This window comes from Larus michahellis, chromosome 1 (genome assembly GCF_964199755.1).
Source record: "Larus michahellis chromosome 1, bLarMic1.1, whole genome shotgun sequence".
In the NCBI taxonomy this organism is placed as follows: Eukaryota; Metazoa; Chordata; class Aves; order Charadriiformes; family Laridae; genus Larus; species Larus michahellis.
Window position 1 is genome coordinate 37,117,651 of NC_133896.1, and position 14,581 is coordinate 37,132,231.

Consider the following 14,581-nt stretch of genomic DNA (forward strand, 5'->3'; position numbering starts at 1 on the left):
CACCCCTGTCCCCCTGCGGCCACCCGGCCACCACGTGCTCGCTGCGAGCCGCGGGGCGTTGGCCCCCTCCCTCCCGCCCGGGCCTGCTAGGCCTCCCGCCACGGGGTAGCCGGGCGGCGGGGCCTGCGGGCCCGGCGGTGGGCGGCGGCCGCGCTCCCGCCCCCGCTGCCGGCATGGTGCGGGGGGGGGGGGGTAGGCGGAGCGGGCGCCACCGGGGACGAGGCGATGGAGTGAGCGGAGGCGGGCGGGGAGGCAGGAAGGGAGGAGAGAGCGGCAGGAGGGCGGGGAGAAGTTTATTCCCGGAGACACCTCTCCAGGGCGCGGCGGGGGTGCCGCCCCGCGCCGGCCGCTGCTCGGGGTTTTGCGGGGCTGGGACGTGCGCCTCGGCGCTGCCGCCCGGGGTTAGTCACAGTGGGGCGCCGGCCCCGAGTCCCCACCCAGGCGAGCGCGGCGACAAGGAGTAACTAGTGCCTCTGGCGTACGGACCGAGCGCGGTCGCCCGCTCGCTCCCTCCTTCCCTTCCCCTCTCCCGGGTGCGTGAGGAACGATAACAATGGTGGGGCGCAGCCGCCGGGCCCCCGCCCTCGCCTAGTGGAAGCGCTGCCCCGCGGCCAGCGGCAGCTCCGCCGCCGCCCCGCCCTGCGGCGGCCCCGGGGGCCGCGGACCGCGTTGCTGCCGGCGGCGGTGCCGGGAGGCGATGGTGCCCGCGCCGGGGTTAGTCTGATCGCCGCCTCCCCGCCCTCGCCGCCTCCGGTGCTGGCGGCGCTCCCGCCGCGCCAGCCGCCCGCCGCCGCGCTCGCTCGGGCTTGTGGCCGCCCGATACAACTTGGGGAGCCTCCCCCCCACCCCCCCGAAAAAGAAATAATAATAATCAATAATAATAATTAAAAACAAGGAGAACAAGGGGGAGAAGCGGAAGAAGCAAGTGGATAATGTCAACCCCGAGCAGATTCAAAAAGGACAAAGAGATTATAGCGGAGTATGAAAGTCAAGTGAAAGGTAAGCGCGGGGCGCGGGAGGCGCCGCCCCGGCCTCAGGGGCGCCGGGCGGCGGCGGGAGCCCCCGCGGCGGGAGGGCCGGCCGCCCTGCCGGCCCCTTCCCCCGGGCTGCCGGCCCCTTCCCCCGGGCTGCCGGCCCCTTCCCCCGGGCTGCCGGCCCCTTCCCCCGGGCTGCCGGCCGAGGCCGGCCCTGCCGCCGTCTGGGCGGGCGATCGGTGCCTGTTCCCCGAACTTCGGGGCGGTGGAGGGGAGCGGGGATGGGGTGGCGGGCGGCCGCGCTACGAGCGGCGTCGGTTTGTGTGAGGGGCCGGGGGACAGCTGCGGCCGTTGTCCGCTGCCCGGCCCCGGCGGAGCACCTTCCCTTCCTCCACCGACTTCGGTAACAGAGTGGGGGGGTGGGCATAAAAAAAAGGCTTGGCAGCTAAACTGAGGCGAGAGACAATAGTAAGCCGTGCCCCTCTGTTAAGGCACATGGCTGGTGTCCCCCACCCTCCCCTCAGGGTTGTAGTTTCTGCGTTGGGGCTGTGGAAGATGGCTCATAAAGAATTATCCTTGACTATTGAATGAGCCCTTTCAGCCATCCCAGGAAGTATTTCAGCCTCGCATGGCCCGGCTGTATCGCATCCAACTATTGTGACGAGGACAGCGCCGGCAGACCCTGGCTGGAGCCACCAGCACTTCCAGACCCTTGAGTTTCGCCTCGTCTCCTGGCGTAGCGTTTTCCCTTCTGCCAGTGTCTTGGGTGGAACAGAGGGTGGGGAAAGTAGCAGCATGGGCAGTGGGGCGTGGGTCCCTTGGTGCACATCCTTTTCTTCTGGATGCTGTTGGGGAATATATTGCATAATACATAAATTGCAATAAATCCAAGCTTTGAGGATGGATGTGAACCTGAAATGCAGCATTTAAAAAGCTATGCAACACCTGAACTCTGCTTATTAGAATAATGTGGGTGTGCTCTTTATGTACCTGGGGTGGACCCTCCTTGATGCTGCCGGCAGTCCCTGTGCAGAGACGGAGCGTGTGCCCACACAGGTCTGTGGGCTTTGGGAGCCCTCCAGCCCCACGCAGGCAGGGGTTGGCAAGGTTCAGACCGAGGTGTCTGAAACAGGGTGGGAGGAACCACTCCACAGCCGTTCAAAGATTTGCTGACCTTCTGTAATTGCACCGTATTTTTTCCTCTTTCTTGCTCGTGCGAGATCAAATTCTTCAAGACAGTTGTTGGGGCTTTGTTGTTCTTTTTCCTTCTAAATGGAAAGAGGTAGTTTATGACTTTTCTACTTCCTAAGCTTAACTTTTTGTGAAAAATACCTCTCACCAATGAAAATCTTTTTGGGTCCGGGAAGGGGTTTAGGCTTAAAATAAGAGACCTGCCAGATAGGTGGGCAGTGAGGGGTCTTCTCTGAGCTGGCAGGTAGGCCCCGCTTCAGGTGTCTGTTTGACATGGGCAGGGCTGAGACAGCTCTCATGTAGCTGGTGGATTCACTGCCATCGAGCCCATGGAGGATCGGTGCTTCTGCCTCTCTGCGGAGATTTGTCTTGATCACTGAGCAGAAAAAATGTTCAAGATCTTAAGCTCTTTGCAGAGTATGCAGGCTGTTCTTTGCCTCCTCCTAACATGATTGTTACGGGCTCAGCCTTTATTACCTACAGCCAGTTGCTATATAAGCCATTCTTTTCTTTTGAATAATGAAGAAAAAATACCATACCCTTCAGCTACATATATGGTATCATTTAATAAACAAACAAAGATTAAGGTAGCAGGCATCTCTGATAACCTGGCTCCTTGGTGTCATGGTCCCCCATCATAATTGCAGAGGGAGGCAGCGTTTGTAAATGAAGCTTAGTGGGAATTTTGACTTGCTTTTGCTCCTTTGTGGTGGTCTGTGCTGTGTCTGGTCCTGACTGCCTCGCTTCAATTGTTGATTAGCAGCTGTTTGAAAAAGTATGCTGGGCTAGAAAATGTAGCCAGAGCTTCTTTTTCTTTAACCAGCATCACTACAGTTGTATTTCAGGTGGCAAGAACTGCCTGTACTGAGACATAATTCTGTTCTATGCTAGCTTAGTGTTACTGTAACAAAGTGATAATACCATTGTGTGATACCTTGAAAATCTTTTTGATATCGGGGGGTCAAGGGCTAAGGAATCAGTCCTAATTAGCCAGCAAGGTAACTTTAAGTGAATATAATTGCAGGAAATGCAGGTCCCTGTATGCTACCTGGAATTTCATGCATTAGGGTAGGATAAATGGGTGTGGCCAAAACCGCTTTTGCTGCTTATGATTTCTGGTGTTTGCAATGGCTAACTGATTCCTCACTGGTGACATGTTTAGTTGCCTGAAGGATCTGGACAATTTGGCAGCAAACTGGCCATTTGAGGTCTTCTGGACAGGCGCGTGCAAAGGAGGGTAATACCACATATATCCCTTACATTGCTATGAGATTGCATCGAGCCCAGCATGCTGAACACCAGTTTTAGTGGTTCAGAAACCGTACCACTGATGTGTGCATTTGTAAATCCTGTCATAAGATGTCTGAATATTGATACTGAAGAGGGGCCTCTAATGTACATGGCCTGTAGGGTACGTATATGGTGCCATATTTGGAAATGAGCATTTAACAGTGCCATTCTTCACATAGCTTTTCTGCTCTTAACTCCTCAAATAGGAAGCGGTAACAGATGTTAATTGTTCTGCCTCATTCCTGGGTGGTGTAAACTGACATCTTCTCCTTGGACTTTCAGCAATATCAGTAGATTGGCTGTTACTGTTCCTGTATGACCTCCACTAAAGTAGAAAGCCTGCAAATGTTACCTGCTTGTCAAGCTGAAGTGGACAAGGTACTTCTGACTTGTTGGGCAGAACATCTTATTGCACATTTTTTTGCAATATCCATGTTCTTTAGGCTAACTTCAGTCAAGAACTGCCCCAGTTGTAGCAGTAAGGGAATTGTGTTCACTTTCCTGCACATCATATAGAAAACAGAAGGATATTTCTTAAGGATATCTTAATACTGAAGTTAAATCTGTCCAGATAGATACCTATACCCATTGTTTTGGTGGATGTAAAGATCTTGTGATGACATAGGCACCTTAATTTGTAGACATAAAGGTGTATGGGAAGTACTGCTTGGTTCTGTAACTCTCACTCATTGGAAGTGAGCGATTTTGATAGACTTAAGTTCCAGTATGACCTTGTTACTTGATAATTTTGCTGAAGCACCTACTTCTCAGCAATATTTCACTTTCTAATTCAAAAGCTTTAGGAAAGGCATCAAGAGCTTGTTTATTCAAGAACAATTTGACAGTTCTGAGGAACAATTTATATCATTGTTAAAATATCTTGGGCAGCGTGCCTTGTAGACTTTCTGCAGACTGTATTGGATTACTGAGTAAAATAACTTCTTAAAATATCCCTGATCATTGAGACTATCAATTGTATGTGTGTTTTCTGAAGAATGTGATAATTTTATAGGCCATCTGAAGGTAGTTTTCCTGACAACCTTGTAGCTGGGGTGGGGAATATGACTAGAGCTAGAAAGTGGAGGGAATCCTGTTTAAATGAGTAACAGGCTGGTGGTATAGTTAGGAGTTGAGTATTAACTTTCTGATACGTGACCCTACTTAGATTTATACACAATGTTCCTTAACTCAAAGCTCAATTGACTATAGTAGCCTATTATTATCCTACCTTTTGTATTCTGATGACCAGCTGCTCCTTGGTACTACTGATAATGTAAAGTAGTGTCTGTTGATAAAGTTACTGAGCAATGCACTGTAACAAAGAAATACTTGAGCATCCTCTGATGTCCGTGTGGGTATCTCAGATATGGTGAAGGGTGAGCTAGTGAGATCTTGAGTAGCTGGCTAACTTCATAAATTAATCCCTCTGGAGAATAAATGTGTAGTAGTAGCAGAGGATCAGGGGATGCTGCTCAATAGCTTTCAGATGATTCAAGTGTTAAACTGGCATGTTTACCTTCTTAAGACTTGTAACTGGCCTTCCATGTACAGGATAAATGTGCCTTGAATTGGTAAGCCATGTGCTGACCCATTATCTGGACCTGTCTGTTCAGTGAGATCCTCCGTATGGTTTGAACTGTTGAGGATCTTTGGAGTTTAACAGTCTGTAGGCCTTCCTACACAACTGTATCTCCAGCTGAAAAGGACTGAGGGAAGAGCTACTTAGATGCTTCCTTTTTCCACCTTAATTTTCCAGTTGTAAGTGACTGACTGGAAATATGTTGCTTTTAAAATACAAGCCCAAAAGCAACTAAGATCAATATTTGCATGGACTGTTTCAGAACAAAATACGCCTATTTTCCACCAGAAACAATTTGTTGGCACTCTGTATTACATTTCATTTTCCATAAAAATTAATTAGGCAAATTCTAATTTGTGAAACTGAATTTCAGCTTACTCCATATTAAACCAATCTAGAATTAAAACAACAACAGAAGGCTCTCTGAGGAAAAGCTGAGTTCTGAAATACAAATTGGGTTGACATTTTAGTAAAATTATCTGATAACTATTTTGAAAAACTCTTTGTAGTGGAAGTCTTGGTGCCTTGGATGATGCCAGCATTCTCAAGTTTCATTTTGAAAAATCCTGATGAAGTGATGCCAGTTTCCAAAGTTAAGCTTTACCAAGTGTGGTTCAGTAGAAATTTTTCTCATCAAAGAACTTGACCACAATGAGTGTTGCCTTATACAAAAAGGATATTGTTCTCCATGCTGTTTTTCAATTGGAGTTACATGTTGTTCGAGAGACAGGCTAACGAAGGATAGTTCCTTACCTTTTCCCCCTCACCGCTTTCTTCCTGCTCTCTGATCCTTCCCTTCAGAGCACAAACTTCAGTTGCCCAGGTAAATGTTAATGAGTTTGTAGCTGGCTACACAGCTGGAAGGGGTATTTGCAGGTTTAGATAGTTCAGTCGTAAACTGAACAATTTTTATTTTTCCTGGTTTGACCACACACTGCAGCCAGTGTCTTCCAGCTCCGCAGCAAAACTACATTTATTATTTTACTTGAATTTAAAGGTGAATGAAGTTCTAATTGCTATAGCACACATGAAAGGGCGAGCAATAAATGGACAGTCTGACCAGTGTTTCTTTCTGTCAATACAGCAATCATAATGCATACTTAATGTGTATGTTTTGTACCTGCACTTTCTTTGTTAGTCCCTAAGAAAGATTAATTTGCCTCTGACTCTGAAGCAGTTTGGATCCTTTTATGATCACTTCTTTGGGGCTTTTTTTCCTTTCCGAACGTACTTTCTATGCAGTTTTGCTGTTGCAGAGCAAGGCTTTAAATCACGCTAAGGTTCATTTAATTTCCTGCCATTACCTTTTATTGGTCACTTTTTTATGAACTGCAGTCCTAGTTGCTAATAAAATTAAACTTATAGCTTTGAAATGGCTGCGGTAAGGCAGAATGGGATCCGAATTTCATCTCATTTTCTGCCTCAAACTTTGCTTGGGTTAGGTCTTGCCTTTTGTGAAAAGTGGTCTCCTTGTCAGTCAGAGGTGATGGGTGGTAGCGCTGGGAAAAAGTGGGTCAGCGCTGTTGAGACTGGATAAGAAATCCCCTGCTGACCATTCCACAGCCTATTAGAAATCACTGACCATAACTTGACAGTGCAGCACGTCTGATCTCTTGTTTTGGACAGGGCTGGGCATGGAGGAGAGCACAAATGGAGCCAGGCAGGTGTCAGTGGTGCTGCTTCTCCCCTTTATCCCTTTTTTTCCAAGCTCCTGCTACATCTAGCTGTCGCGGTATCCCACATCTAACCTTTCTGGTCTCCCTAGTGGAAATAAATGCTACCTTAACTTGTATTAATCCCTATTAGAGTCTAATCTACTCTTACTGCTCGGCTTTCATGGAGCAAAATAGGCTTTGGAGTGTGGGGGTTTGTTTCTGTGTGTGAGCAATTAGTCAGAACATGTACAGGGGGCTCCTTGCGCTCTGCCTGCTGCCCCCTCTGCTTCCTGCGGCTTTTAGTCTCATGGCAGCGTTTCCTCTGTGAGCAGCTTCTCCCACCTTCCCGGTTACTGACCCGACCCTCCTGGGGCCCCACTGTGCTCTCTGCTCTGAGCTGTCTGGGCTGATCCGATCAAGTGCTGGCCATCTCCGAGGCAAGGCTGACTGACCTTGCTCTGTGCTGGTCAGTCCGGGAGCTGTGAGTCATGAATAGCCTGTTCTGCCTGAAGTTACTTTTATGTCTTTTCCTTCCCCGGTTTTTGTCTCTTAGGCACCGGGCCAAATACCCTGCGGTTCAAGAGATTGTGGGGGCATGTATGTACGTGTGTGTGTATGCATGCATGCTAAGGAAGAGCAACAGCCAAAAACTGGAGGCAGTTGTTGAAGGGCATCACTGCTTGTGTACTACTAACAGGGATGAGGTTGGTGGGCTCTGCTACTGCAGATACTTGGATGAAGCACAGAAGGCCATCGCTGAGAGCATGGGACCATCTCCTGGGTAAGAGGCAGAGCTGTCTGCACAGGAAGACTGCTTGCTGCGTGTGTTTTACATTACCAAGACCATATCTGGCACCAAAACCAAAGGAGCTGGTTATCACTGCTCTTTTTCCTTTGTTTCCAAGACTTAAACAACTGCAGGCTTTTCGGGCAGTTTGTGTGGTGGCTTGGTCCTCTGGGAGTGCTCTAAGACAAACAATTCACTTTGATCCGTTGTAATGGGAGCGGTAATCCTGAGGCACCACTTCCTCAGGAATCTACTGTTTTCTGCAGCTTGTGGAAGTTATCTTCTGGTAGACAGAGAAGTGTGTCACAAGTCGGTTATAGCCACCTGGTAGGCTAAAGGTGGTGTATTATGTTTTACCTATGCTCTGCCCACTAATCCGTCTTGTCCAGGCAAAGCACTGGTATTCTCAAGCCATTTTCTGTTAGCTACAGCTTAGTAACCGAACAAGGAAAATCTCTTCAATAGCCCCTTCCCTCTCTGTTCATGCCACTATTTCTCAGGCATATACCTGTATGAATTTCAAGATGCAGTATTCAGTTTTGCATCATACAACCCACTGGAAAGCTGGATTTTACCTGGAGGTGACCATTTGACAAATCCTGAGACTGAGGTGCAATCTCTTTATGGAAAATGAATGTTTTGGAAGTAACCCCAAGCAAATCTAATGTTCTGTTTCCAAGAACTGGCTTGTATATGGGCATGGCCGTGACCTTCGTGTTACATGCAAACGTAATAAACAGTTTGTCTTCTCTAGAAGGCAAAAATGCTTGTTTTAGTTCACGGTTGGCACAATAAAATAATCCCAGCTGTAGCTGTGTGTTAATAAGGTAGGCGTTACAAGTAGGAAGAGAAGGTGCTCTTCATAGTCTTTCACTTGAAACATTTAGGCAAGAAAATGTCCCAGCCTCCTATGTCAGAAAAGTCTCTAGGAATCGAACACCAGTAAACCCCACTAAATGCTCTCTGAAAATGCTGTGGGGAAAGTGTATGCTTTATGATTTGACTCTGTAATAATTACAACTGTGAAATGAGTTAAGGATGACCTTTGTCATTAACATCTAACTCTATGCAGTGAAGGACGCTACAGTTGATTTGGCTTTAATGAAGTCCCTCCGAAGGTGTGGGGGTACTTGATCTGCATTTACCTTGGTTGTAGTGCCTGGGGGGTTGTTTTTAATTACAGAGTGGTGAGAAGTTTTTCTTTGTCTATCGTTTCTCTAGGAAAAGTTTCAGTAGAACTTGCTTAGAAGTGTGATCATGGATTCATCAGTTAGAATATCCCTATTAACTTTGTTATGTTATCTGTTATTGACTGATGAAACCTGTGTTTCAGTTGCGACCTCCCAAGACTTTCCGTTACAGATGTAGAAGCACTGACAATCAGGCAGGAGAACTGTATTAGCATATTAACCAAAACATTCTCAAAATATACTAGATGTAAAATTATTTTTTTATTATGAAATAGAAGCTACAAAAAATATAATTAGAACACGTATGATGTAGTATTTCTTGTTAACTATATTGGGAATAAAAAGCAAATGCAGCTGGCTTAGCAGATGATGACTTCCAGGAAGTAATGATTGTAACCCTTTACATAATTAGCTGTTGTGGGAAATATAACTGACTACTGCAGATTCATGTAAATGGACTGTCCAGACTCCTTAACTGACTCAGTGCTTACTCATCTGAATTACTCCGCGTGTAGGGTCTGCTAGCAGTTTGTCGGTGCTGTCTTGTGTCAGGAGTCTTCAAGATGCTGCTTTGACTTGTTTCTTTCAAGGTCTCAGAAGTGGAGTGGTGCACGCTTCTGGCTTTGCTCTGTCTGTGTGTTAAGCTAAATAAGGAGATGTGCTGATCCCCTTGCACTTTCCAATGTACATTCTTTCGTATGGTAAAAGAAACCAGTCTCTACTGTTCTAGCTGATTCCAGAGTATCTGCTTCCTGAAAATCAGAGGAATCTGCTCATGTTTACAGAGTACAGCAGAAATCTAATAAGATTCAGTGATAGCTCTTGTAGTGCACTGTTCTTTCAACAACCTGTTGTCTTTCAAGCCTTGCTGTTCTTTTCTTTCCCCTCTGACTCTGTTTATCCTCTCTTCCCTTAAAAATTGTAAGCGTTAGGTCAGAGGCAAGATAAAATAAGTGTTCATTCAGTACCAAGATGAGCAAGCATCTGAACCGAATCATTCTGACTCAACAATCAAGTTACTGTTTTAGAAAGTAATAGAGAAATTAAATGGATTACAAGTCACTTAATTCATTTTTTTTCATATTATAGAACAAGAAGATCTATTATTCTGCTTTTTTGGATGAAAAGAACCCCCAACTTTAGCCATTTGTTATTAACTTTTTTTTTTGAAGATGCTAACTGTCCAGTAAATAATCTTTTAGGAAAGATTATAAGATAGGATTGCCTGTGATAACAGCAGACTGGACTTGATGATCCACACGGTCCCTTTCCTTAAAGTTTTACATTGCAGATAGTTCGGGGCACTGTGTTAGACAGCTGTCTAGTGCCTCTAGTCATTGTTTTCCTTGCTTGCTAAGATACACTGCAATACAAGCCTCTGTAACAAAAGTCAATAGGCATAAAGTTACTCTTACTCCTTAGACAGTATTTATGGAGACATTCAAAAGGTATACCAAAAAGGGAAAAAAAATTTTCACCCTTATTATAGAGTATTTAACACCAAGGTTGTTATAAGCATTTAGACAGCACAGCATGCTCTTCCTCTTGCAAATCACTAATTTGATGATTAGTAGAAATGAAAGTGTGTAAACTCTTGTTCATAGGTGCCTTATGCATGTGGCAAATTGGCATCTCTGCGTTCTTGGCATAAATAATATCAGCTTCATGAAGAACCAGCTGTGTAATGGAAAGCTAGCTTGTTTGTTTTGTGTTGCAAATGGGTAACTGGTACATTTAAGAACTTGATCTAAGTTAAGAACTTGATTTAAGTTTTGAGAACTTGACAACCATGCTGTCTTTGCTGCCTAACAGACTGCTTGAGATTAAGGGTAACAAGGTTGTGTGCATTACGTGCCTTTTTTAAGACTGCCTTCATGTATTTGTGCCTTCCTAATTTTCAAGTAACAGTGCATAGAATTAGCGAGATTCTTAATGTCATGACAGAAAATAGACCAAAAGTGTTAATCTTCTCAGGTACCCTTGCATTGAAGTCACAACCAGGTGCAGGGTGGGAGAACGTCCTCTGTGTAGAAGAGGAGATGAGGCAGCCCAGTGCAGGCAGCAGGTCCCCACTTGCTAGTGGCTCCTCTCCTCCCAGGGTGCTGCAGAGGAGCATCAAGCAGCGAGTGCTGTCGTGCACACCCGGCATCGCTTCTTCCCCAGCAGCCTGCTACAAGCAGTCTGTGTGCATCTGCAGCTGAGCTCATCGGATTATCGTTGGCTGTATTGTAATCTTTTAATTGCCAGCCACTTCTGATGACATGATGTTGTAGTTGTGGGTCAAATCCTGTGCTTCTTAAGCAGTACTTCCACTACTGTCTTTAACTGTGGGGTAGTAGCATACACTGCCCCTCACAAAATTGATCATATGGCCTTATTTGATAAACAAGCAGCCAGGAGCATCTCAAACCATCCTTTTCTTTGTACCTGGCTGAAATTACTGACCTTCACTGGAGTCTAGAGAGGCAGCTCTCTGTCAACAAACTAGTTTAGGTCAGAGCCTATAAATTGGAAATACAGAATAGAATGTTACTTTTTTAGGTTTCTGTTGGGCCTGAGAGGTTATAGGGTGGGAGAGTTGGGGCTTTCATTGTTTTTCCTCCAGCCCTCCTTTGAGGCTTTTTCCTTCTTCAGGTAGTTTCTGTCAAGGGTTTAATGCATTATGGTGATGACTATTCTGAATAAAGGCACCTTAGGAAGGCATGATATCTGGCCTTGTGGAGTTGTCTCTGGTACTTTAAGTAAAGAAAAATATGAAAATGTTAATGGCAAAAATGTGTACAAGAAAAATAGCCTGTATTTGAGCAGGGCTCCAGTGCTGCTTCCACCTGCTAACATAGGAGAACAAAGGGAAGTGAATACTGAATTATGTGTGGCTTTGGCTGACTGTACCTCCATACGGAAAACTGGAGCATCTTTTCCTTATCAGACTGCTTTTATGTCTAAAAAAAATCTGGTGAAGTATATGTATGTTGCACTAGGCTGCAATGAGGTATGCAGTACTGAGAGGCTGTTGCAAGAGAAAGGATAATTGTTTATCCTAGAGAAGAGGAGGCTGAGGGGAGACCTTATCGCTCTCTACAACTACCTGAAAGGAGGCTGTAGCGAGGTGGGGGTCGGTCTCTTCTCCCAGGTAACAAGCAATAGGACAAGAGGAAATGGCCTCAAGTTGTGCCAGGGGAGGTTTAGACTGGATATTAGGAAAAATTTTTACACCGAAAGGGTTATTAAGCATTGGAACAGGCTGCCCAGCGGAGTGGTGGAGTTCCCGTCCCTGGAGGTATTTAAAAGATGGGTGGATGTAGTGCTTAGAGATATGGTTTAGTGGTGGTTTTTGTCAGAGTTAGTTAGGTTGATGGTTGGACTCGATGATCTGAAAGGCCCTTCCAACCCAGGCAATTTTATGATTCTATAGCTCTGAACACCAAAGACCAAGTGTGTGTAAAATTTGTGTAGCAGCTTTTGTCTGTCTTTCAGAACATCGCTAGGAAACCTTTCTGGACAGTCCCTGATAACTGGTTTGATAATGCTGAGCAAGAAAACCCTCTCTTCATATCAAAAGTACAAAATCAGTGAAAATAAGAGCCAAAGTGTAATTCCTCCAATAGGTACCACCCTGACCAGAAAAGTGGCGGGTTACTGGTGAGAGGGGATGGGTTGGCAGAGGGACTGTTCAAGGAGATACCAAGCGTATGCATTGCTAGTGGCCCACCAGCCAGTTCAGTACAGCTCAGTGTCATTCCCTGCTGGCTGCAGGATGGCCTCTGTGTAATGGGGGAGGTCTCTGCTCAGGCTGGAGAGAACAGACATTCAGGCTACAACAGCAGTTTTCACACTCTTCCATATGGGCTCAAAGAGGCTTAGGGTGAAAAATATCCCATGGGATTAAATCCATAAAAGAACTCTAGCTCCTGTGTTTGCCTTTCAGATGCCATGTTTAGTTCCCCTTTGGCCGCTGTCTCACTTCAGAAGTGTCTGTGGGTATGTTTATGCCACTGCGTATACTGGCCTACATGTTTATTCTGCAGACTGTTTGCAGGAGTTACAATTTGAAACACAGCATCTCACTAATATAGTTCCCTTATTTATAGACCAGAAACTGCCTTGCCTCCAGCTGGCAAAGGCAAGAGATAAGTGGCGGCCCCATCCATGATGATGTATCTGAGTTGCCACCAGAGAGGACCTGAAAATGTTAACTTCTTTTGCTGAGCCATGTGGAAATACGTCTGAAATTGCGGCACTGGGAATCTGATCCTTCCTAGTGATCAGAGCATTTGCACGAGGAGTCTGGTCTCACACCTTGCTACCTTTATATTACTCAAAATTAAATCTTGAATCTAGCTCTACAAGTGATTGCTCTGAGAATTAGCGAACAGAGAATTCTGGGACAAGTCTCCTTGTGTTCTTGTTTGTTTGAAGCTTTCCTGCTTTTTCCCTAGACTTAATGAATATTTAATTATTTACAGGGTGATTATGAATCCATTGCCTGATAGTTAGAGCAGTCACCTGAGATATACGGGTCTCACTATGTATTCCAGCAAGTGTATGTTCCTGCTTTACTTCTTTTTTTTTTTTTTTTTTTTAAATAAATGGGAAATGGGGAGAGCTGTAGGATTGAGATATTTGTGTGATCATTCTAAATTAGGAATACTTACTTTATTAATCTAGAGGGGGAAGTATTCAGAGGGTGCCTTATTTATTCATTGCATGTGGTCACAGTATACAGAAAAAAACCCCAGCCCTTTCCTTTGTATTGATTCTTAATCTTAACACCCTGCCAGCATTTAAGGCAATTTTTTGCAGATTGTCTCTAGGTTTGCAGACAGTCTACGAAAAAAATGTTTGTTCAGAGTTATTTGAAAGGTTCACGAATTAATGTTTGTTTGCATGAACCTTTGCTCCCATGACTCTTCCTGCAGCACTCCCTTCATACAGCGTACTCAGTCTTCTGTCCCATGGCAATTCCGCTCCCCAGTTGTCTGAGTTGCAGGTTCACAAAGAGCATTCATTGCAGCCACCAGAAACTTACTCTGCAAATATTCCTCACTTATTTCATATCTGTGAAGAGTAGGGTTGGGGTTTTTTTTGAGGGTGGAAAAATTACCTCAACTGATGTTTAAGCAGGAAAGAAAGGGAGTGGGTCTGTAAATATTACTGAGGCAAGCCTGCAGTTGTTAGTCAAATAACAGTGAATGTGTTGGGGTTTAGTGACTAGAGGTGAATGATTACAGTGTGTTAATATAGCTGTAAGAAGAAAGATACCTGAACAACTCTTTATCAGTCATGGCAGTTGATCAGGTTATTTCCTTTGCAGAACTGTTTTGGAGGACAGCAGACAGTACTTCAAAAAGCCAAGGCTCTGGCAGATTTTGGGCTTTACTTGGTTGTATTAACATGCCTATTTACTTGTCCTACTTCAGCTGCATGTGGTGAAGTCAGGTTGTTTGAACAGCTGTATGCAAAGTACCATAGCTTAGAATCAGGCAAGAAGATGGAAATCTCCAAATTCTTTTCAACTTAATTTAAAAGGGGGTTTTAAGACCCTTCAGATATGTTTCTGAATTTGTGCACTGGCATATTTTGTGTTGGAAAGGACAATTTGGTTTTAGCTCTGTCCTGCGCTCCACTCAGTTACCCGGTAATTTATCTAACTATTCATTTGATTACGTTTTAAAAAAAAAATAAAATTGTAATTGACTGTTTTATTAAATGAGTAGCTAATGCATCCTGAATCAGTAGCAGTTCCTACTGGATAAAAGGATGCTTATAAGCTTATTAAAGATACTGTAAATAAGGAGATAGAATGTATGTAAAGAATTAATGGAAACTTCAGTTCCCTAATTAAGTATTTATACGTAATCTGTTGTTTTCCCGGTTGTAACATCTGACTTGCAGAGCACATGCTGTTTACATTA

At 45.1% G+C, this 14,581-nt stretch overlaps 1 protein-coding gene across 3 annotated transcripts in view; it reads left to right on the forward strand.

The window, feature by feature from the left end:
• The first annotated feature begins 249 nt into the window (after nucleotides 1-249).
• Nucleotides 250-14,581, forward strand: part of SRGAP1 (SLIT-ROBO Rho GTPase activating protein 1) — a 149,443-nt gene continuing 135,111 nt past the window's right edge. For all 3 annotated transcript variants that reach the window (XR_012585183.1, XM_074572168.1, XM_074572178.1), the window contains exon 1: nucleotides 250-999. Coding sequence is in view for 2 of the 3 variants with exons in the window: in XM_074572168.1 (XP_074428269.1) it covers nucleotides 933-999 (67 nt within the window). In the remaining variant the exon portion in view is untranslated. The remainder of the gene's footprint in view (nucleotides 1,000-14,581) is intronic.